The 25,087-nt window shown below is 38.8% G+C and overlaps 1 protein-coding gene across 4 annotated transcripts in view; it reads left to right on the forward strand.

The window, feature by feature from the left end:
* Nucleotides 1-5,482: 5,482 nt before the first annotated feature.
* Nucleotides 5,483-25,087, forward strand: part of TTK (TTK protein kinase) — a 46,030-nt gene continuing 26,425 nt past the window's right edge. For 2 of the 4 annotated variants that reach the window (XM_022590330.2, XM_022590331.2), the window contains exons 1-11: nt 5,483-6,963; nt 8,092-8,232; nt 10,577-10,799; nt 11,170-11,276; nt 13,469-13,612; nt 14,286-14,397; nt 14,561-14,633; nt 14,724-14,818; nt 16,711-16,798; nt 17,871-17,991; nt 22,094-22,218. In XM_022590330.2, the coding sequence (XP_022446038.2) occupies nt 8,094-8,232; nt 10,577-10,799; nt 11,170-11,276; nt 13,469-13,612; nt 14,286-14,397; nt 14,561-14,633; nt 14,724-14,818; nt 16,711-16,798; nt 17,871-17,991; nt 22,094-22,218 (1,227 nt within the window). In that variant the 5' untranslated portion in view covers nt 5,483-6,963; nt 8,092-8,093. The remainder of the gene's footprint in view (nt 6,964-8,091; nt 8,233-10,576; nt 10,800-11,169; nt 11,277-13,468; nt 13,613-14,285; nt 14,398-14,560; nt 14,634-14,723; nt 14,819-16,710; nt 16,799-17,870; nt 17,992-22,093; nt 22,219-25,087) is intronic. The other 2 variants (XM_089921761.1, XM_089921762.1) reach the window with 2 other exon arrangements.

Raw genomic sequence — 25,087 nt, forward strand, 5'->3', positions numbered from 1 at the left:
ACAGACTGATGCCATATGCCTTCTGAAGTGAGGCACTGAAAAGGCCACTGCATATGTAATACTACATGGCAATGTGTCTCTAGAAGGGCAAGTGGCTCCATGGCTCCTTTTCACTAGGCTCTCAGGGGAACTATTAGGTTGAGTCATAAAATGAAGTGTGGGTGAAAGTTTTAGGAGTGGGTATGAGCAAAATGTACTGACAGCAAGTATTTCTGGGAGACTGTGTGTCCCCTCAGAAAACCAGCATTCATATAGAAACAGTTCTCAGCTGCTGGAGAAGCGGTAGTATGCTACCCCTACATTTTTGCACGGGACCCATAGCAAAATGTCCATGGGGCTCTGGAGCCAATTCAAATATTTCTGTCTCAGGATGGCCAGAGCCAGGGCCCTGCCCCAAGTGATCATGGTTCTCATCTCCCAACAAAAGCTCACTGATGAGGTCCGTCCTGGTGGTTTTGAACAAGACACCACTTAATCAAGAAATGTATCCCAGGCCAGTGCCTCTCAAACTTTAACTCGTACACAGGCCCCTGGGGATCTTGTTAAATTGCAGATTCCAATTCAGTATGTTGGGCGTGGCACCCAAGATTTTGCATTTCTAAGGAGTTCCTAGGTAATGCTGATGTTGGTCTGCAGACCACACTTTTGAGGGTCCTACACATCCCATTTCTGTCCCCACAAACAAAGTGATGACCAGTGATTACTGGTAAAACAGGCCTAATTTAGCCAACTTTTATCAATTGTCATGAAATTAAAATTGTTCTGGCTGAAAGACTTGCATTCAAGTTTTCTTGAATAGCATTTTAACTATAAATTAAACTGATTTTATGCTTATCACTAATGAATATATATAAAACTCTGTAACAGTCTGCTGTATGGCAGATCTTTTCTCCAAATTAGATTGAGGATTTCATTCTGAAAATGGCAGATGGTGGAAAACATTAACATTCTAAATTCTCTTAAGACCTATCTGGGCCACATAGCATGGAGCAAAAATTGGGCTTGTTGGGGCTTCCCTGGTGGCGCAGTGGTTGAGAGTCCGCCTGCCGATGCAGGGGACACGGGTTCGTGCCCCGGTCTGGGAAGATCCCACATGCCGCGGAGCGGCTGGGCCCGTGAGCCATGGCCACTGGGCCTGCGCGTCTGGAACCTGTGCTCCGCAACGGGAGAGGCCACAACAGTGAGAGGCCTGCGTACCACCAAAAAAAAAAAAAAAAAAAGGGCTTGTTATGCTAAAATATTAATTTTATCATTTACTTTTAGTTTGAGCAGAGTTTGCAAACTGATAGCTCTTGGGCCCAAGTCGATCTATAGATGTGTTTTGTGTGGCATATGTAGTTCTTGTTTGTTGTTGTTGTTTGTTTGTCATAGTATTTTACAGTTGGAACCTCATCCATAAAAATACTTCAGAAATATTAACCTTCTTTTGATCTGTTGATATGCTAAACTTTCTTTACTAAAGAAAAAATTTAAAAACACGAAAACACTTGACTCTCCATATAATTGTTATGACTATATTGTTAATTGATTACATTCAAAGAAATCCAGAGCAGAATAATGTGAGAAAAGAAATAGCAATGCTGTTTAAAAAAAAAAAAATCTATGAATTCAATGAAACACAAAAGGATATTGATAATAAAATGAACTAGTTAAAGGAAGTAATTAAATTCAAATACTAAATATGGAAAATGAAATCCATGCACTGAGGTTGATATCTTTAATTGACAAAATATGCTCCCACTTTAATAATTAAGAAAATTATACGTTACAATTTTCAATGATCTTGTGGTGATTGCCACATTAAAGCCCCATGAATCATTCTTCCCAGTATCTGTGCCCTTGTGGATCCCCTTCCGAATCGACTCTGGATTTGGCCATGTGTCAGCATTGGCCCATGGGGACATCAGCAGACATGATACAAACAGATGCTTGGTAAGTGTTTGTATGTTGAGGCTTTAGATCACCAAATAGTACAATTTACTTGAAATGTCACAAATATCTCTAACTGCCAAGTCAGAATCATAATAATAATCACTAAGAGACTCTGCATCTAGATATTTGGCTACTTAAGGAAAATTAGAAGGTTAGCAAAACCTAATGGATTATGTTCATTCCTAGTCACCGTGGTAGGCCAACCATACCCAGGCATTCATGCTCTTAGACCTGGGCTTGCCACTCAGCATTCTTAGAATGATGCTATGGTCCCATGAAGGGGCCCATTTAGCTTCTTTTAAGATGAAAGACCGCATGTAAAGAGAAGCTAGTCATCTCGGCCTCCAAGTGAGCCCTGTCACAAGCCTGTGGGCTTTATAGCTGCATTTATAAATGCAGAGACCAAAAGATTTCTTCTACCTCCTTCTCTCTCAATTGTAGGTTAATTAAGTTACTTACGTGGAACAAACCTGTAAATTAAAATATTCTTAATAAACTTATACAAACCTCTAAATTAAAATATTTGTAATAAACAAAACATTGCTGTATTCCGTATTCTAAAATGTGAACATAATTATATGTATTAAAATTGTTTGAATGCCCAGGGAGTGTGGAGGGTGAGGATAAATAAATGAGTAAAGTTAAAGCCAAAGCGTAGTCTATCACATCCAAGTTTTTTTTAAAAGGAGCTAAAAAACGATGACTCATGATAAAAGCAATTTTTATTTTTTGAGTTATTTATTTATTTATTATATCTTTATTGGAGTATAATTGCTTTACAATGTTGTGTTAGTTTCTGTTGTACAACAAAGTGAAACAGCTATAAGTATACATATATCCCCATATCCCCTCCCTCTTGAGCTTCCCTCCCACCCTCCCTATCCCACCTGTCTAGGTCATCACAAAGCACCGAGCTGGTCTCCCTGTGCTATGCGGCTGCTTCCCACTAGCCATCCATTTTACATTTGGTGGTGTGTATATGTCAATGCTACTCTCTCACTTCGTCCTAGCTTCCCCTTCCCCTCCTGTGTCCTCAAGTCCATTTTCTACATCTGCGTCTTTATTCCTGCCATGCCACTAGGTTCATCAGTACCGTCTTTTAGATTCCATATATATGTGTTAGCATACGGTATTTGTTTCTCTCTTTCTGACTTACTTCACTCTGTATGACAGACTCTAGGTCCATCCACTTCACTACAAATAACTCAATTTCGTTCCTTTTTATGGCTGAGTAATAGTCCATTGTATATATGCGCCACATCTTCTTTACCCATTCATCTGTTGATGGACACTTAGGTTGCTTCCACGTCCTGGCAATTGTAAATAGTGCTGCAACGAACATTGTGGTACACGTATCTTTTTTTTTTTTTTTTAACATCTTTATTGGAGTATAATTGCTTTACAATGGTGTGTTAGTTTCTGCTTTATAACAAAGTGAATCAGTTATACATATACATATGTTCCCATATCTCTTCCCTCTTGCGTCTCCCTCCCTCCCACCCTCCCTATCCCACCCCTCTAGGTGGTCACAAAGCACCGAGCTGATCTCCCTGTGCTATGCGGCTGCTTCCCACTAGCTAGCTATTTTACGATTGGTAGTGTATATATGTCCATGCCACTCTCTTACTTTGTCCCAGCTTACCCTTCCCCTCGCCATGTCCTCAAGTCCATTCTCTAGTAGGTCTGTGTCTTATTCCCATCTTGCCCCTAGGTCCTTCATGACCTTTTTTTTTTCTTAGATTCCATATATATGTGTTAGCATACGGTATTTGTTTTTCTCTTTCTGACTTACTTCACTCTGTATGACAGACTCTATGTCCATCCACCTCACTACAAATAACTCAATTTCGTTTCTTTTTATAGCTGAGTAATATTCCATTGTATATATGTATCACCAGTTTTGAGCAATTTAATTATGTGCCTACATGTAATTTTTGTAAAGTTTCTTGTGCTTGGGGTTCGTTAAGATTCTTCAATCTGTTGGTTTATAGCTTTTACCATATTTGGACAATTTTTGGCCATATTTCCTTCAAATACATTCTTTGGTTCTCCTACCTTTCCTTTGAAAATTCCAAATTTTAAGAATTTTTTTATTTTGGAGTAATTTTTGATTACACAAGTGCTGCAAAAATGCAGGGAGTTGATGTGCACTCCTCTCAACTTCCCTATTATTAAGATCATATGTACTGTGGTACCTTTGTCAAAATTAAGAAACTAACGCTGGTACATCACTATTAACTAAACCTCTATTACTTGGATTTCATCAGTTTTTCCATTAATGTTCACTTTTTGTTCCAGGATCCAATCCATGATACTACCTTGCTTTTATTTGTCAAGTCTTAGTCTCTTCTGGTCTGTGACTGGGGATATAAATTTTAATAATATATTTTAACACAATATATCAAAACATCATTTAAAACTGATCAATATTTTAAAAATTATCAATAATGTATTTTACATTATTTTTTCATACTAAATCTTCAAAACCTAGTGTGTATACTTACAACACAAATTAAACCAGACACTTTCATTGGAAGTACTTCATCTGCATTTAGAGCTCACAAAATTTACAGTTGAAAAAGTAGATTCACATTCTCCAGTTGTTCCAATATACTTAAAATTCTTCCAATAATTGCACTATCAGTTTTTAAATTTAAATTAACTAATTAAGAAATTCAGTTCTTCAGTTGCAGTAGCCACAGTTCAAGTGCACGATTGCCCTATGTGGCTAATAGCTACCATATTAAATAGTGCAGTTCTAGACCACTGTAAGGACTTTTGACTTTTATTCTGAGCTCTGAAGGGTTTTGAGCAAAGGAGTGACATGATCTCATTGAAGATTACTCAGCTGTGCTGGAGAACAAATTGAGGTGAGGGCAGAAGCAAAGAGACCAGCCAGGAGGCTACTGCAATAAGCCAGGTGAGTGAGGAAGGTGCTCGGTACTAGGGCAGTAGCAGTAGAGGTGGAGAAAGGTGGTAGGATCCAGGACTACCTTGTTGGACCTGACACAATCTGCTTACAGATTAGATGTGGGGTCAGGAATGACACCAAGATTTTGGGCTTAAAAATGGAACAAGGAATGTCTTTTACAGAGAAGATTTTGTAGGAAGTATGTTGGGAGTGGGGAGATCAGGGGCTGTTTTGAACATTTTGAGTTTAAAATACCTATGAGACAGTTAAGTGGGGACGTTAAGTAGACAGTGGATATTTGAGTCTGGGGTTCAGGAGAGAGAGTTCTGCTGGGGTTATACATTTGGGAATAATTAACACATAGATAGTATTTTATTTTATAAAATATTTATTTTTGGCTGCATCAGGTGTTGGTCTTGGTTGCGGCACGTGGGACCTTTCGTTGGGGTCCCCCAGCTCTCCAGCTGTAGCGCACTTGTGGCACACAGGCTTAGTTGCCCCGCAGCCTGTGGGATCTTAGTTCCTGACCAGGGATCGAACCCACATCCCCTGCCTTGGAAGGCAGATTCTTAACCTCTGGACCACCAGGGAAGTCCCCAACGATGGTATTTTAAAAGGTAAGATTTGAGGACTTCCCTGGTGGTCTAGTGGTTAAGACTCCCCTGCTTCCAATGCAGGGGGCACAGGTTCGATCTCTGGTGAGGGAAGTTCCGCATGCCACAGAGTGCGGCACCCCCCCAAAAAAGAAAAAAGTAAGATCGGAAGAACTCACCAAAGGAGTGAGTGTACAGAAAGAAGAGTTAGTAGCAGAATTTTCAGGAAAATGCAATTTTCAAAATGCATTTCAAAATGCAAGTTTTGAGATCAGGCCCCAAAGAGATCAACAAGAATTGGTGGAATAGTATATTCCTCCAATTAAAAGCAGTGTTAGGCTCAATGATGCAAAGGTAGTGATTAGCCAACCAGGTATAGCAAATCATTTTGCTGTGCTGAAGCAAAAATACAGAGCCAGAAGGTATGGAAAGATGTATTCGGTATGGAAGGGCTTTCAGGCTGACCGGGTGGCTAGTCAGAGCTGGGAATGCGAGGGTTCTAAGGACAGCTTTGGAGTTAACAAGCGACAGCTGCAGTTAGTTTCCTACACGTACACAAAACTAACCAACCTGTCCTGCCACAGAGCATATGTCATAATGCCGGTACAATGGGCATCTCGTTTCGCAAATGAAGAGAAGCACTGCCTTGGACCACAAAGCCACTTAGCCGCAGAGCCTCGCCCTCGCGTAATTACCAGGGAGGTGCCCTTCCCCCGAGGGCACTTGAGCTCTAAAGTGGGACAGGCCCGGAGGGAGGGGGGCTAACAAGGCGAGTTCAGAAATAGCAATAGTGATGGGCGTGTGAGTTTTGCGCAGAATTCTGACAAAGGGGAGGGCCTTGGCTTGAGGACGAGGCATACAGTCATTTAAGTATAGTGGAAGAACTAAGGCTAGTGGAAGCTCAAGGACAAAAAGCACTGAGATTCTTGAGTTGGCGCTGTGAACGATCCTTCCTGGCCGCATCCTCCCTAAGTCGGGCAGTGAGGAGCCTGAAGAACCGAGGAGTGAGGGGGCGGTGGCGGGGAAGGGCCGACTGACACGGCCCCTTTTAGGTCCTGATGCTGGGAGCAGCGTCCGCACTCCTATTTTCCTTGCACCGGGTCACTCTGCCCGGGAGTGGCTACCTCTCGGGCAAAACTATGGCCTGGTTAAACGGGAAGGTGCAGGAAAGCCAGTCTACCGGCGCCCCGGGGACACCCGCCGACGGCCAGCACCCCTCTGACTCCCGGCGCCGAGCGGGCAGAGTCAGACCGGAAGACCCCGCGGGGCTGGGCTCGTGGGCCGCAGTAGAAGGGGCGGTGCCAGGGCACACGAACCAATCACGGCAGACGTGTTCACGTAGCTAGCACTGGCCAATAGGCGGCCGCGGCGGCCGCGGCGGGGAAATTCAAACGTGTTTGCGGAGAGGGGCTGGGATTCCATCTTTTGTTCTCAACTCAGCTTTGCGGCGGAGAGTCCGACCTTGCCGGCGCACGGAGGGACGGCGGCGGCCGGTGTGTGAGCTCTTTAGCCGCGCCGCGCGGGCCGGTGAGCGGTGGGGGCGAGGCGGGGAGGGCTCACAGCCTGGCAGAAGACGTAGGGTGCGGCTCAACGGGCTGGAGGGGGAGGGGCGGGCTCTCTGCCCCTCCAATCCTCCCGGTAGTGCCGGAGATTTTTTTTTGTTGAGAACCCGGGAAACGAGAGGTAGATGTGGACTTGGCTGGAGAGAGGGCCTGGCAGGGCATCTGGGGAGACTCCCTCTCTTGTCTGGTGTTTTAGAACAGGGAGAGGAGATGGTGGCCGTGATTCTGACAGTTACCTTTGGAACCTGGTTTCAAGGGGTGATACCTAGCTGCCCGCTTTATCCCCCTTTTTCATTGTTACGCTCGAGGTCTGGGGCGCCATTGATATCAGTGGCCCTGGGTTACTGGATTGATGGGTTTGAGAATCACAAAGATGAGACTGACAGGAAGAAAGACTGCGGACACTTTGCGGACTAAACATCAACACCATGCAGATGAGCAAGTGCTCAGTACTGTACTAATACAGTAGATTCTTGGTATTAGAATGATTAAGGTAGCACATCATGTTTCTGCCAGATATGCACAAGAACAAGCTGCTGATACCCCATTTATCAGTAAAGGGCAGTGATGTTGTATGTATCATGCTTTGAAAGCACTTGCAATGTGCAGGTTTGCTGACATAAAGCAGATGAATAAATGAATGGTTATTCTCACTACCAAAAGGGTTTTTTTATGCCTATATGTCACTACCAGAATCCAAGCAAACATACCATCACATTTTTTTTAAACGACTGAATTTGCAGATGGCCCAGAGAAAATAATTCTGGAAAAAGAGTGAAAGGAAGGCCGAGAAGAAAAATGGAAAGTTTGAAAGGGGGCAGCAACTTCTGTGTTGTGCAATGGCTTCATTGACGTTCTGGTGGAAAGAAGAGGTGGACTTACATGTTGGAATCCATGCTGGGCAGATTACAAAGACATGCTGTTGCTTTTGTGCACATAGCTTCATAAATACTACCCCGATAATATCTGTGTTGAGATATTCATATTTATAATGCTTTAGTCTCCTGGGTTCTAAAAGGCTAGTTGCAACATTTTTTTCTTTAATGCTAGTAAAAATAGGAATTCTGAATAGTTCGATTTTTTTTTTCCTTAGAAATGGAGGCTGAGGATTTAAGTGGCAGAGAATTGACAATTGATTCCATAATGAACAAAGTGAGAGATATTAAAAATAAATTTAAAAACGAAGACCTTACTGATGAGCTAAGCTTGAATAAAGTCTCTGCTGATACTACAGGTGAGTTCCCTTGTTTTGAATACCTCTGCGGTAAAGGAAGGAAATGTTAACCACTGGGTGTTCACATGGTGTACTTTTCTCAGTAATTGACGCTCACCAGTTAGAGCACAAACATTTTATGTTTTAACCCTTTTGTGTGGAAATATTCCCACAATTTTCCACTTTCTTAAGAAAGGACACTTAACATCACATATTACAGTGTGCTCAGAGGTAATTTTCATAACTCTTCCATTATTGGCAGCTCTCATTTCTGCTGATATGCCTGCCATCAATAGGTATGCCATTTTTTTTCCATTCCTTTTTTTGCTGCAAACTGAGAAAACCTCACCAATCTCAATAAAAGGATGTACAGGTTTAAGGTTAAACACTCAGTATTTGATTTGAAGAATCTTCCTGTTACTCTCCTGGCCTTTCCTATTCTCCCTTGCTTACAGCAGCTTCCTTGCTATGCCTCCTGTGTGCTGGACCAGCTCCTATCCCAGTGCCTTTGTCCTTGCTCTCTGCCTGGAACACCGCTCCCCAGCTACCTGCCCACTCTTACCTCCTTCAAGTCTTTGTTCAAATGTCATCTCATCGAGGCCTTCCCTAACCCACCTATTTAAAATAGCAACCTGTGGGGTTGGGTGTGTGTCCCCTGTTTCCTTTCCCTGTATTATTTTTCTCTATAGCACTAGTCACTTTATATCTCATTTACTCATATGTGTTTATTGTCTCTCTGCTCCACTAGAAAGTGAGCTCTCTGAGGGTGTGGCTTTTATCTGGTCGTGTTGTGTCTGCAGAACTAAGAATGGTGCCTAGCAAGTAGTAGGTACTTAAATGTTTATTGAATGATGAATGAGTGAAAGTGCCCAAAGTTTAATGCCCTAGTTTTATGAAAAGTATTAGCTCAGAAGCTGAATTCTTTACTATATTTTAGATTGTTGAGATTTTTGAAAAGTGACCTTTGGATAAGTTTGTTGTACCTGTACTAACCATTAAGTGGATGAGGGATTGAAAGCAAATGGAAGAACCTATAACTAGTCATGATGGCAGGTCATATTCACTTGAAACCACTTAGAAACTGATCATTTTGGTGTTAAGCAAATTCTTAATATGGTGATATTCTATCACCACACTTTGTGTATTTAAACAGTGGTAACAAAGCTTGTACGCCAAGGTAGATAAGTCCTTATTTAAAATCTTTAGTTGCTCAAAACTGTGAATACTTAACATATATTGATAATTGGGATGTAAGACATGATACTGAGGAAGATTAAAACCGTGGTTTCTAGATGAGAAGAATTTAGTATCTACTATGCTACATTGTAACATATGTTTGACATCGAATGAATACTAACCCAATAAGACAGGATGCTTTAAGGTTTTAACAGAGGGAGAATGGGGTATGAGAAATACATCTTCAAAGACCTTTTTTTAGACACCTTGAAGGCTAACTTGTTAGGAAGGCGATGGGAGGTAAAGCTGAAAATGAAGTTAAGATCAGACCAAATTAAATTTAAGGGTAAAAACAAAGTTATGAATCTGTTTTTTTTGTTTTTGGTTTTTTTTTTTTAGTAAAAAGCAGAAACAGTAATTTTGTTTGTAAAAGCAAATATTTAACCCTTGTTGAAGGTAACTGAAACTAATAGAAGGAACGATAGTTTCTCTGAGAAATCTAAATTTAATAATGTTTAATAATGACTAAAATATCCTGAACAGGACAACTAGTAACACTAAAGAAGGTTAAAAATAGATTAACAACATGAAAATTTTGGAGAAATGTGGGTAAATTGGAGGGAGAGGAAAATGACCATACTAGTTGCTTATCTTTTGTAAATTGGTTTTGTTTGATCGGTTTAAAACTAAGTTTGAGGAATATGGATATAATGTTGGATCAGTAAGGTTGTAAAGGTTATGTTAGGACTAGGGCAGTAAGTTTCTAAATTTTTAATGAATAGGCATGAAGAATTTTCCAAGAAAGTTGGTGCTGGTGGTGGTGAGAGAGGCTCAGGTTTTCTCTGCATCGTTAGGACGCGAAGATAGAACTATGCTGCTGCAGCATACAATATCCTTAGACTGCATATGGTTTTCTAAAGCTCCTCATAGACATCTATTTCCAAGTTTTTTTTTCCTTCAAAATATATAGCTTTTTGTAGTACAGTATACCATCATAAAAATATATATACAGTAAATAAGTTTGCTTATATTTACATGAGTTGTTAAAGTTTTAAAAAAAGTATTTTAGGGAGTTTGTGTATGTTCATACTGAGAGTATCAGTGATTAACTGTAATTTGAAAGAAAAGTGCAATTTGGCATTTGTTTTATGTCTTTCCTCTGTTGTGGTATATTTTGTCCCCTGTTCAGATAACTCGGGAACTGTTAACCAAATTTTGATGATGGCAAACAACCCAGAGGACTGGTTGAACTTGTTGCTCAAACTAGAGAAAAACAGTGTCCCTTTAAATGATGCCCTTTTAAATAAATTGATTGGTCGTTACAATCAAGCAATTGAAGCACTTCCTCCAGATAAATATGGGCAAAATGAGAGTTTTGCTAGAATTCAAGTGAGATTTGCTGAATTAAAAGCGTAAGTATTACCATTTTAACTGCATTTAGCTAACTACATTACATAACACATAACTACATCACCAAAAGGTAAAATGAAAACATGTTGTCAGAATTACTTGTAAGAAATTTAATATTTTTTGACGAAATCCTTTTGTTTATAATTAACAAGTGAGTAATGTAAACCTTCTTTATCTTTACTGTGTGCATTTTTCCACAAAGTTACGTACTCTAGACTCTGCCTAAAAAGATTGTAAAAATTAACTTATTTAATTTTACATACAGAAAAAAGAACAATATCCTGTGTCTTTTGGAAAATAGAATGAGGAGTTATCAAACTTAGGCAAATGTGTCCCTTTTCTTAAAACTTGACTCTGAAATCTTTATTTCAGTATTCAAGAGCCAGATGACGCACGCGACTACTTTCAGATGGCCAGAGCAAACTGCAAGAAATTTGCTTTCGTGCATATATCTTTTGCACAATTTGAACTATCACAAGGTAATCTGAAAATGTCAAGTCCGAATTTTAAGTAGAAGATAACTTCCTACTGTAACGTACATTCGAATATTAAATCATGTGTATGAAATAGAAGTATGAGGCGAAACGTCAGATGAGAATATGGGGGAAGAATGCTACCTAAGTGTACATGTGGAGAATATTTGTCATACTGGCCCTTCCACTTGTGAGGAGTAACCCAGGAAGATAAGCATGAACATCACGTGTGTGCTATTAGATTCAGGAAACATCTAAAGGAAAGTGGCTTCTTTACTGAGTATTTCTGGGATGAGGATATAAGATATTTAAACCAGAGCTTAGATAAGTTTATCTTGTGCCATGGTGTCATAGCACCAAAATATATATCAGAATATAATCGTAGCATTAATTGGTAGTTCAATTAAAAAAAAGTAAACTGCTGTAGAAGCTTTTATTTCTTGCTCACTTGGTTCTACCTAGTCTGGACATTTTAGATAGAACAAGGGCAGTCTCTTCCTCAGACATTTTTAGCCTGGCCATTAGCCTTTTCTCTTCATTTTCTGGGGCCTTTGGATCTATCCTGCTGGCCCTCTGGCCACGTTTTCCTGTTTTTCCATTTGCCTTGTTGCTGCTCCAACCCTGATCCCATTTCCCACCAGTAATACACATATTATCACCATTTTTTCTTTTTGGCTCAGCCAGAATCCTTGTAGTCATGTCCAAAGCGGGGCTAACTCCTTAGAGAGTGTTCGCCAAGACCGAGGTTGGAGAAAAGCACTGTATAAACTCAAATCCTGAACTTCTACTTATGCAGATGACTTCTGAGTCCTAGTTATCTGAGTCATCTTCTCTGATCTATCCTGTGCACTATCAGGTGACTTAAAAAAAAAAATCGTCCCTTTCCTGCCTAGGAGAACTGACTCACTGCTCGTTAGAGCATGGCCAGGCCTTTAAGATCATCTCTCTCTCCTTCATTCTACTTTTTAAAATTTTTGAGGTGTTATGGCCTATCCACAGCAGCTATAAACTTGTATCTTTAGAATACAAATTTTGAAAATCTCAAATTATATTATCTGTAAATAAGAAATAAACCTCATTGGTACCACTGGGATGTAGTAGTAACCTCGAGGTCCAAATTGTGATTATTTTGAACAAGGTTGATGAATAGGCTTTCAGGAAAAATGCAAAATCCCCAAAGTCCTATGTGCTTTTGGTGTGTATGTGTATTTTTGTAGGGGTGGAGGACATTCCATAGTTTTTATCAGATTCTCAAAGGGGTCTATGACCTTATAAGCTCCCTAATTACTAGTTCCTGTCCAAGCCTTTCTTTCTTCTTTTGCTATCCTGAAATGCTCAATATATGAAATCTCAGTACTCTGAATAAATGTAGTCTTAAGTCTCTATCAAATATGTTTATGTTCTTAAAATTTGTAAACTGTGAGAAGCTAGAGGCTGACTCTTAACCATTTTTACACCCAAGTGCCAAGTGCATAGTATAGCCTAGTGGCTCCCCAAAATGCTAACACATTTCATAACATACATGACGTATACATTTAATATTTATAAATGAAATTCTAAACTAAATGTATTGGGTAAGTTTGCAGTTGAAAGAAAATTTGTTTGGTAATTTATCTGTAGTCAAAAGGTGATTTTGGTAGTTTCTCAGTTATTTTGCGTTTTGGGGGTGGTGTAGCTAAGTCTGGTAGCTAAAGATTAATCTTTATTGTTACATTTTTTCACATGAATCCTTTTGATGGGAATTCCCTTTAGCAAAAGATGTCAACCTTGATGACTAAATGTTATTATAAATGATAATTATTATGCTGTGTTGTAACAGATTGATGCTCTTGAGACTGTTGCAACATCTAAGGCTTAGTTTTCCCTTTTACTAAATTCTCTCAAGTTTCTGTTTGAGTTGACCTTTGCTGCCCCCATTTTGTAACTGCTTTGCTAACATTTCTTTTACTTGTGAAAATGGACCGTGGCAATAAACCAATACATAATCACATCAGTTACATCTTACACAAGCAAACTGTTTGACATGACTTGTTATCAGAAGTGAGAAATTGCTTATTTTTTTATGAATAACGTGCGTGAGCCTTGGAGTAAACATTTTTGCCTAAGACTTCTAAATTTTTTTCCTAGGTCCTGATGAATACGCCTCTGGGGAGTAAAGGTTGCTGCATTAAAATGACGATTATTTTTTACTTTGTTAGGTAATTTGAAAAAAAGTAAGCAACTTCTTCATAAAGCTGTGGAAAGTGGAGCAGTACCCCTAGAAATGCTGGAAATTGCCATTCGGAATTTAAACCTTCAAAAAAGGCAGTTGCTTTCAGAGGAAGAAAAGAAGAGTTTATCAGGTAAATACGTTAGTGTGTGCTAATACTTTTCTGTGGTGTTTTGTCCTGCAAAAAAGGATTCAGGATAATATTTTATAGAAAAATATCATTTATTTAGAATGATCAAAATCTAAGATTAAGTTTTAGATGTAAAGGAGGTAAGACTTTTAGAAGTAAGAAAGTCATTACTTTCTTGTTGGAATTTTTTTTCCCTAATCAAACTCTAATTGGTAACACATTAAAAACAGCTTGATCTAAAACAATAAGGTCCCACTGTATAGTACAGGGAACTGTATTCAATATCCTGTAATAAACAATAATGGAAAAGAATATGAAAAAGAATATATATATAAATTACTTTGCTGTACACCAGAAACTATTACAGCATTGTAAATCAACTATACTTCAGTTAAAAACAAACAAACAGAAAAACTTGATCTAGGCAAGAGAATGACTTTTTGCTATTAGAAATAAGGAATGTGTCTTTACTCTTGAGTAAACAGTTATATAATTATGGAATAGTTTTGAAGTATAGTTAGAGAATTATCTTCATAACATCTTCACGTCTGCATATCTTATTTGGGGACAAATATTTACTATGAATTGACTTTTAAAACATTCTTATTTATGAGATTACTTTTTTGTGTATTTCTTATGTCCTTATAAATTTAATTACAATTTCAAATGTTTACAGCATCTACAGTATCAAATGTGCAAGAACCGTTCCCCAGTACACTTGGACATTTACCGAATAGGAACATCAGTTGTGATTCCAGAGCACAGACTAAAGCCAGGTTTTTGTATGGGTAAGGAAACTGAATCCATTTTTTAAATGCTCGTCCTACATTTATATTATTTATACATCTGCATATATATTTTCATGTTACAATAACAGTGTTTAACAGTTGATGAAAATGCATGTGTCAATATTATTCTTTTAAAAATCAGGAGTATTTTCTTTCTGTTTAGGGAGAACATACCCCCTCAAGATGCAGAGATAGGCCATCGAAATCCTTTGAAACAAACAAACAAAGCTAAACGAGTAAGTTATTTTTAACTCTGATTAAAATGGTAGTGGTGAGGTCTATACTTATTTCCTAGTTAGTTACTTAATCTTTCAAAACATTTTTAGTCATGCCCGTTCGGAAGAGTCCCAGTTAACCTTCTAAGTAGCCCGGATTACCATGAGAAGACAGATGCTTCAGTTGCACCACCTTTTACTAAAAGGTATGTTTGAGTTTTAATTTTTTAATTTGGTTTCAAAACTTGAAGATTGATGGCAGAATGATCTTAAAGTCTTTTACTATGTGAAAGTAATTATGATTACATTTTTATTTAGTATGAGGAATGAGTGGGAGATAAGACTTTATTTTGCTTTTGCACTCATTAAAATATTCATTAAAAGAACTATTAAAGAATTAGGAAACACAGAGGAAAAAAGATTAAGTCAACACGAAGCTTAAAAAGACTATGCAAACAGCCCTGGGGTAAAAACTCCTGATGTTTGAACATTTCTCCCTTATGGTAGCCTCTCTGGTAAGACTCTTTTTAGTGGGTATGGAAGTCTCCATAGGGGTGAAGGGAGGTCTGGGAACAATTTCTTTTGCAGCTAGTGCAAGGAAAGGGGCAGCTATCAGTGGGAGGGATGATTAATTCATTCATTTGCTCCTTTTTGTTTTTACATGTGCACCTCACTTTACAGTCAGCATAGCCCTTCTTTTTTTTTTTTTTTTTTAATTTATCTATTTTGGCTGCGCTGGGTCTTCATTGCGGCATGCAGGCTTCCCTAGTTGCAGCGCATGGGCTCAGTAGTTGTGGCGTGCAGGCTTAGTTACAGTATGTGGGATCTTAGTTCCCTGACCAGGGATTGAACCCTTGCATTGGGAGGGAGTCTTAACCGCTGGCCCACCAGGGAAGTCCCCACTCATTTGCTTCTGAGCCTAGGGCTTCAAGAAGTGGGGCAGGGTAGGTAGAGATGAAGTATTGTTCACCACATCTAATGTGTTCTCCTTCCTTCAACTTGAAAACTGAGAATCTCATATTCCAGCTTAGCTAAGGGACCTCATTTTTCTACTCTATTTTTAACTATAACCGCTATTCATTACATTATTTCTAATGGGAAAGGCTCCTTGGATGCTAGAAAATCATTTTGCAAGTAAACTTTAGAAATATAACCGTTTGTTTTTAGCTGGTTTCTTCTATACTTAAATTCTTATTATACTTAGGGCTTGACTGAACATTGATATTAAAGAGCATTTTGGATGTCAAGGTTAAGCTCCAAAATCTTATGACTATTTTCTTGTCATCTCCATTTCAAGTGCTAGCTTAGGAGATTTTCTCCCACTCAAAAAAATAAACAAACCAGCCATTTTCTTGGTGCTTGTTTTGATAGATTGTGAGCTAGGCAGTCTCCCACAGGAGGGCCTACACCCTAGTTCTTATCCTTAAGCTATTTGCAACCTGAAGTGTAGTTTGATCTACATACTGCTGTTCCCTTGTCCTTTCCCACATTCATACCTTGACTCCAGCTGTTACTTATTACATAACAGGGTAGGCAATCACCTACTTACTACTCATCTCTCTCACTTTTATCACTGCCCAGCACTTTAGTCACGTTTATACTGGAATCTTGTTATTTTTAAAAATATCTTTCCAGGGGACTTCCCTGATGGCGCAGTGGTTAAGAATCCTCCCGCCAGTGCAGGGGACACGGGTTTGAGCCCTGGTCCGGGAAGATCCCACATGCCGCGGAGCAACTAAGCCCGTGTGCCACAGCTACTGAGCCCGTGTGCCACAACTACTGAAGACTGCATGCCTAGAGCCCATGCTCTGCAACAGAGAGAAGCCACCGCAATGAGAAGCCCACGCACCACAACGAAGGGTAGTCCCCGCTCGCCGCAACTAGAGAAAGTCTGCACGCAGCAACGAAGACCCAACACAGCCAAAAATACATACATACATACATACATACATTTATTTAAAAAAATCTTTCCAAGTGATTTTCCCAATTAAAAGGTGTACATATTGTTTAAAAGTCAACTTTAAAATTGAAAAAATAATTCGTTGACATGATTGATTTCAGGTTAAACATTACAATTGTTTTGTTTCATGGGTAACAGACAGATCTCTGGATCAGAATGCCGAGATACAGTCGTTTCTGGATCTAAATCAAGTGGAAATGATTCCAGTGACTTGAGACATTTAACGGTATGTCCATTTTTAAATCTTTCCATGAAGCAAGGGTTCCTGACCCAGGGTCCATGGAGCTTTTTCCGGGAAAGGAGTCCATGATTTATGTATCTCCAGCAGTGCTCCTGAAGCCCCAAGATATGTCGGACCACTGACGGGAAGTAGCACATAAGTCCTAAACTGTTTCTCCTCAGTTGAGGTGGTAGGGCAATGATCAGTGATCTTCTGGGGTAACTCTGAATTAGCAATTATTATATAGTGTTTTAGCAGGTTAGTTGGCCTGGATTTGGGAATAGCGGGGCGAGCCATGCCCCCCGGCTTTTGTTTCTTGGTGTGTTTAATCATATGACCTGGCAGGGCATCTTAGACAAAAATGAGGGAGTGGCTTTGTGATGGGGCAGAGGTGAGGGCTTAGATAGTCCTGGCGTCCTGATATGGCAGATGTGTGAACTTCAAAGACAGGAAACAGCTTTAATCCCTGGTGCACTGATTTTTAGGGGTTACACTATTGTTACTATAGTTGAGTTAAACCCCTGGCATCGCAATGTAGGTCTTTCTGATTTTCGATTCCTTGTAATTCATCTCTCTCTTTCATGGTCTTTGCTTTTAAATAATGAGTTTAACTGGTTTACAGCTATCTTAGAGAATAGTGCATAGTTGTGTCAAAAGTTTATTTTCTGGATTTAGAATAATACTGTCTTAGACTTATGCAAATCTTAATTTTGACCAGTGCTGTTATTTTTGGTGATAAAATATGATCACAGTAACAAAATAATGAAGTGTGTTTTATGTTAGATTCAAATTTTCCAACTTCTCTTTTTAAGTGACTAAATTTTATCATTTGATTAATATGTCTATTGAAAGTAAATTGGCCAGTTTGATGGTTGTGGCCATTCCCGTTGCTCTGCTCAGTAATTCAAGAAGTTATCTTCCTGGCAGTTTGTGAGTCCACGTGCAAGTATAATAATCTTCCTAGCAGTCTTTTCATATAGGCGAGACTTCAGTATACTGAACACTAAGACAGATTAGTACTACTTCTGTTGATGAGACTTTATATAAAATCAAATCAAATCTTATTCTTTTTATGTAGTCTGTTAAAAATATTCGTTCCACGGAACCTCTGATGTCAGATGAGAAGAGTTCTGAACTTATTACTGATTCAGTAACCCTGAAGAATAAAAGTGAATCAAGCCTTCTAACAAAATTAGAAGGTAAGAGTGACAAAACAGACTACTTCTTTAATTAAGAGAATCACTTTGTACTTGTGAAAGTTGACCAGCCACCTAACAATTGCCATGTAAGACTATGACTGTGTCCCTTTATCTTGTATTTCAGTTAAATTTTATAGATTGTATGAAAAGTATTCAGTTCTATAGCAAAGAAAGTTTATTTGTCTAAAAGGTGCATTAAAGGAAGGTTGGAGGGAAAATACCGTGGCACGGAGTTATTGTTCTCAGTTGGCCTGATAAATACTTTCTGGAAAGGACGCAGAGGCTGTATTTCTATGATAATTCTCCCTTTCCTCTTTTGTCAAACATTTGCTTTTCCAATATATGAGTACTATGGTGCATGTTCTAAGGATATATACATGAATGAGACAGGGTCCCAAGGAGATTGCCAAGCAGTGTGGGACATCTGCTGATAAATATAATGCTGGGTAGAATATAGAGTATCATGAGAACCACATCAATAAAATGCTATGAGGATTCAGTGCAAGGAGAAATCTGAGGAACTAATTTGGTTTAGGGGAAATAAGGAAATAGTTTGTGGAGGAGAAGAAACGTGAAGCATTGTTAGCATTTAAATAGGAAGAAATGGCAGTGATAAGAGTATTTCAGATGGAGGGAGTAACATAAGCAAAAGAATAAAATATTCTAGGAACAAAGATGGTCAATTATACTGAAAACTGTAACACAGGTAGTATAGAAATGGGAGATAAGACTAGTTAGACTTAGAATGTCAGGCTTAAATTTTTTATTTGTTTAGATGTCAGAGTACCATCAGATTTTTGAATGGGGTCATGAGTTGGATGACCATTGTCCAAACAAAGTTTGCCAGATTGGGTGTAATTTTTTCTTTTGATTGGACTGAAGAGGAACACTGGGACTTTTCTGGTTTTACCCCGGAAAATCCTATGTCACAGGAAAGCCCTCCGTCCCTGCAAACTGGGTGGCCATTATTTTGATTGGGAACATCAGCGTCCCTTCGCATCCGCAGGGCATTGTTTCCAGGATCCCCCTCAGCTGCCCAAATCCTCGGTTGCTCAAGTCCCTTCTGTAAATTGATGTGGTATAGTCAGCCCTGTGGAACCTGCGGATACGGAGGGCCGACTATAGATTCCTCTTGCTAGTAATTGGGGGAAACTCATATTCTATATTTTCATGGCACCTATTACAAACTGATACGATTGAAAAATCATCTTTACCAAAAATTCTTGTTTATAATACTGACCTGGCACCTAATTTAATGCTTTCATTTCTTTCACACACATTTCCGTCAAGTGTATTCCGAGTGGGGCTGTGGGGTCACAGGATGTTGTATATATTCGGCTCATCGATAGTGCTGGACGGTTTTCCAAAGTGTTGTGTTTCACCAGCACTTATGTTACTCTTGCTCCACATTCTTCCCAAGAGTTTTTATTGTTGGTTTTTAATGTCAAACATTCTGATTCTGCTAAGTGATCTCTCGCTGTGGTTTTAATTCGCATTTCCCTGATGTCTAATGATGCTGAAGGCTTTTTTGTGTTTATCGGCCATATGGGTATCCTCTTGTGAAGTACTTGTTCAAGCCTCCCCAGTTTTTCCATTGGGTTTCCTTTCTTTCTCGCATTGATGTTAGGAGACATTAATATGGTCTAGATACAGCTCCTTTGTTGGGTATATATTTTACAAGTAACTTCTCCTATTATGTGGTGAAGACTTGATGAAATTGTTAATTATCATGCATTTTAATTTATCAGTCTTTTCCTTTGTGGTGAGTGTATTCTGTGACTTTAAACAAATCTTTTCCTCCTCCAAGATCATAAAGATATTTTCATATATTTTATTTAATTTATTTTTTTATAAATTTATTTATTTATTTTTGGCTGCGTTGGGTCTTCGTTGCAGCAGGCGGGCTTTCTCTAGTTGCGGCGAGTGGGGGCTGCTCTCCGTTGCAGTGCGCGGGCTTCTCATTGCGGTGGCTTCTCTTGTTGCAGAGTTTGGGCTCTAGGCGTGCGGGCTTTAGTATTGTGGCGCACGGGCTGCATAGTTGTGGCTCGTGGGCTCTAGAGTACAGGCTCAGTAGTTGAGGCACACGGGCTTAGTTGCTCCGTGGCATGTGTGATCTTCCCGGACCAGGGCTCGAACCCATGTCCCCTGCGTTGAGCAGGCGGATTCCTAACCGCTGAGCCACCAGGGAAGAAGCCCTTTCCATATATTGCAGAAGACATCATTTTACGTTTCACATTTAGAGTTATATTCTACTTGAATTTAATATTTGTGTATAGCTAAGATCAAGTGTCTGGATTCATTTTTTTCTCCCCATGTGGATATCCAGTAGATCCAGCAGCATTTATTGAAAAGACCCTTTTTCCCCTCAGTGATTTGTTATAAATTAGATGAGTCTGTGTTTGATGTCTGGTCTTGAATTCTTCTCTGTTCCATAGTCCTTTGTGTCTTTGTGCTAATACTGACATAATTACTGCAGTTAAGTCTTCATATCTGTCAGTGTAAATTCCACCTTTGTTCTTTGTCAAAGCTATTTTAGTTATTCTAAGCCTTTTGGATTGCCATATAAATATTAGAATCTGTCAGATTTCCTTTTTTTTTTTTTTTTTTTTCCCGGTACGCGGGCCTCTCACTGTTGTGGCCTCTCCCGCTGCGGAGCACAGGCTCCGGACGCGCAGGCTCAGCGGCCATGGCTCACGGGCCCAGCCGCTCCGCGGCATTTGGGATCTTCCCGGACCGGGGCACGAACCCGTGTCCCCTGCATCGGCAGGCGGACTCTCAACCACTGCACCACCAGGGAAGCCCCATTTTTTTTTTTTTTAATGGGATTTTGATTGAGATCTAGTGGGACAGGTTGACATCTTAACAGATGAATTTTCTAGTCCACTAACCTGGCATATCCCTTCATTCATTTAAGTAATCTTTAAAAGATTATTGAAGAAATACTTTTCTGTGTAGAGATTTTGCTTATCTTTTGCTAGAGATGTACTTAGAGATCTGATTTTTTTTTGATATGATAATGAATGGGGTCTTTTTTAAAAAAAATACTTATCCTCTACTTTGTTGCTGGTATGTAAAAATACAACTGATTTTTGGCTATTTATCATATTTACAGTGACATTGCTAAAGTTACTGAATAATTCTAATATTTTCCTATAAATTCTTTCATGTTGTTTGAAAATAATATAACATTTTTTGCCTTCCAGTCCTTTAACTTTCTTTTCTTTGCTGTATTGCACTTATAACCTCTAGCATAATGGTGAATAGAAGGAATGATAGGTGGCGTTTTTGTTCACTCCTTATTTTAGAGAGCCACTTTCATTATTTTACCCTCACATGATAATTGCCTTAGAGTCTTACAGCTATTCTTTATCAAATATCAAAACAGAGTGAGTTTTGCTTTATACCTAGACTAAAAGTTTTTTTGTGACTGGGTATTGAATTTTATGAAATGCCTTTTCCGCATTTTTGGAGTTGACCACAGACTATTCTCCTCTATTATTATGGCAAATTGAATTAACTTTCAAGTGTTAAGCAACTTTGCATTTAGGAATAAACACAACTTGGTCATAATTTATTATATATTTTGTATATCAGTTGCAAATATTTTGTTTAGAATTTTTGCATCTGTTATGATAGGGACAGAATATTGACATTCATAAAATAGTCAATGTTATTGTTGAGGCTCTTTTATTCAGACGCTTAAGAAAGTAAATTACAGGCTAGTTTAAGGTAAAAATTTTGTTAAAAAGCTAGAGGTCTGTGAAAAGTGGTGAACTAGCTTCTCTTTATTAGTAAGACATACATGTTTTTAAATTTTTACTTATTTATTTCCTTGTTTTCTGGTAAAGACCAGAAGCATTTAAATTCAGAATGGTCTTTGGTAAAGCTCTAGGTAACAACCTAGGAAGATGGCTGTTGCAGCTTTGAAAAATTAACTTGCTAAAAGCAAATTGTCAGCAGCTGGCTTAAAGTTTTTAGTTTCTTTGTTTTTTAAGAGCAAAATGCTAATACAGTTTTTTAACATGTTCTATCATTTAGGTTTATTTTGTTATTATCAAATATTCTTGCCTTTTAATGACAATAGCAACAAATACAATTTCAGAAACTAAAGAACATCAAGAGCCAAAGGTTCCAGAAAGTAACCAGAAACAATGGCCATCTAAGAGAAAGTCAGAATGTGTAAACCAGAATCCTGCTGCATCTTCAAATCAGTGGCACATTTCAGAGGTAATCTCAAAAGTTGATACTTTCCTTTTCAAGTGTAGCATTGCTATTGTTCATAATGTGATGATCATGTTAAATGTTTTCTTCTTTTATTAAATTCTTGTGTACCATATTTAGTGGAGCGGTTTGCCCAAGTGTGTGGTTTTTTGTTTTTTTGCTTTTAATTCACAAAACAATGATCAGTAATAAAGGTTTAGTTTAGTAAGAATATACGTCAAGCTGAATTCTTTTCTGTTTTCAATAGTGTTTTTGGATGCTGGTAGACTGGGGCAGGGGTCAGCAAACTACAGCCTAGGAGCCAAATCTAGTTCCCAGCCTGTCTGTGAACAACATTTTATTGAAACACAGCCATACCCGTTTATTTACTTACCGCCTGTGCTTGCTTTTGAGCTGTAGCAGCAGAGCTGAGCAACCGCAGTGGAGACCACCTGGCCTGCAAAGCTGAAAATGTTTACCGTCTTACCTTTTACAGAAAACAGTATGCAGATGGCTGAACCAGTGCAACGCTGTACCAAGCATTTGACAATTTCCTATTGTCGTCCTCATGGATAAAATAGGAGAATATAGACTAGATAATATGAATTCATAATAGGTTGAATGGTCATTCCCACTGGCTGGGCTCCATTTCAGAAGCAAGGATCTGGTAGAGAGCCATACCTGTATGTAGTCCATGGCCATACTCTTGTCATTATTACTTTTCAGTTGTATTCTAACTCAGCAGTTCTCAAATATTTTGGTCTTGGTGCCTTCTTTTATACTCTTAATTATCGAGGTTCCTAAAGAGCTTTGGGGGAATTCCCTGGCAATCCAGTTGTTAGGAGTCCGTACTTTCACTGCCAAGGGCCCAGGTTCAATCCCTGGTCGGGGAACTAAGATCCCACAAGCTGCACGACGTGGCCAAAAATGGGGAAAAAAAGAGCTTTGGTTTACGTAGGCTATGTTTATCTGTATTTGCTATATTAGAAAGTAAAGCCAATACATTTAAAAAATATTTACTAATTTATTAAAAATAACAAGAATAAATTTTTTACATGTGAATGTAGATACACTTAAAAATAAGTATTTTGTTTTATTGAGATATAATTGATATACAACATTATATTAGTTTTAGGTGTACAACATAATGATTCGATATTTGTATATTTGTATATACAGTTGACCCTTGTACAACATGGGTTAGAACTGTGTGTGTCCACTTATGCATGGATTTTTTTCAATAAATATGTACTATAGTACTACATGGTATTTGGTTGGTTGATTCCGAGAATGTGGAGCTGTGGATACATAGCGCCAACTGTAAACTTATATGTGGATTTTTGACTTCATGGGAGGTTGGTGCCCCTAATCTCCCAGTTGTTCAAAGATCAACTCTATTGCAAAATGATCACCACAATAAGTCTAGTTAATATTCGTTACCATACATAGCTACAAATTTTTTTTCTTGTGATGAGAATTTTTAAGGTCTACTCTCTTAGCAACTTGCAAATATGCAATTCAGTATTATTAACTATTGTCACCACGTTTTTCATTACATCCCCATGATTTATTTATCTTGTAACTGGAAGTTTGTACCTTTTGATCCTCTTCACCCAGCCCTGCTCCCACCCACCCATCCCCACCCCCAGCAAGCACCAAACTATCTGTGAGCTTGGTGTTTTGTTGTTGTTGGTTTTTTTTTTTTCCCCATGTAAGATTTTACATGTAAGTGATACTATGCAGTATTCGTTTTTCTCTAGCTATTTCACTTAGTATAATGCCCTCAGGGTCCATTGGTGTTGTCACAAATGGCAAGATTTCATACCTTTTTATGGCTGAATAATATTCCGTTGTATTTATGTATTGCATTTTCTTTGTCCATTCGGCCATCAATGGATATTTAGGTTGTTTCCATTTCTTGGCTATTGTAAATAATGATGCTATGAACATGAGGGTACAGATATCTTTCCAAGTTAGTGTTTTCCTTTTCTTTGGATAAATACCCAGAAGTAGAATTGCTAGGTCATATGGTAGTTCTATTTACATTTTCACCAACACTGCACAAGACTTCCATTTTCTCCACATCCTTGTCAACACTTCTTATTTCTTCTCTTTTTGATAATAGGCACTCTGACAGGTGTGAGGTGATATCTCATTGTGATTTTGATTTGCATTTCCCTAATGTTGAGCATCTTTTCATATATCTGTTGGCTATTTATCTGTATGTCTTCTATGGAAAAATATCTAATCACCTCCAGTGTCCATTTATAAGTTGGTTATTTGATTTTTGGTATTGAGTTGTAATGAGTTCCCTGTGGTTTTTTTTTTTTTTGGCTGTGTTGGGTCTTTGTTGCTGTGCACAGGCTTTTCTCTAGTTTGCGGTGAGCAGGGGCTACTCTTTGTTGCTGTGCGTGGGCTTCTCATTGCGGTGGCTTCTCTTGTCGCGGAGCATGGGCTCTAGGCGCATGGGCCTCAGTAGTTGTAGCACACAGGCTCTAGAGTGCGGCTCAGTAGTTGTGACGCATGGGCTTAGTTGTTCCATGGCATGTGGGATCTTCCTGGGCCAGGGGTCGAACCCATGTGCCCTGCATTGGCAGGCGGATTCTTAACCACTGTGCTACCAAGGAAGCCCCTCCTTGTGTATTTTGGATATTAACCTCTTATTGGATATGTGGTTTGCAAATATTTTTTCCCATTCCATGGATTGTCTTTTCATTCTGTTGATGGTTTCCTTTGCTGTGCAGAAGCTTTTTAGTTTGATGTAGTCCTACTTGTTTATTTTTGCTTTTGTCTTTACTTTAGGTGTCAGATCTAAAAATTCATTGCCAAGACCTGTGTTAAGGAGCTTACCACCTATGTTTTCTTCTAGAATTTTTATATTTTAAGGTCTTATATT

Source organism: Delphinapterus leucas, chromosome 12 (assembly GCF_059928025.1).
Source record: "Delphinapterus leucas isolate spDelLeu-1000000601 "Yukka" chromosome 12, BTC_Dleu_Yukka2, whole genome shotgun sequence".
NCBI lineage: Eukaryota > Metazoa > Chordata > Mammalia > Artiodactyla > Monodontidae > Delphinapterus > Delphinapterus leucas.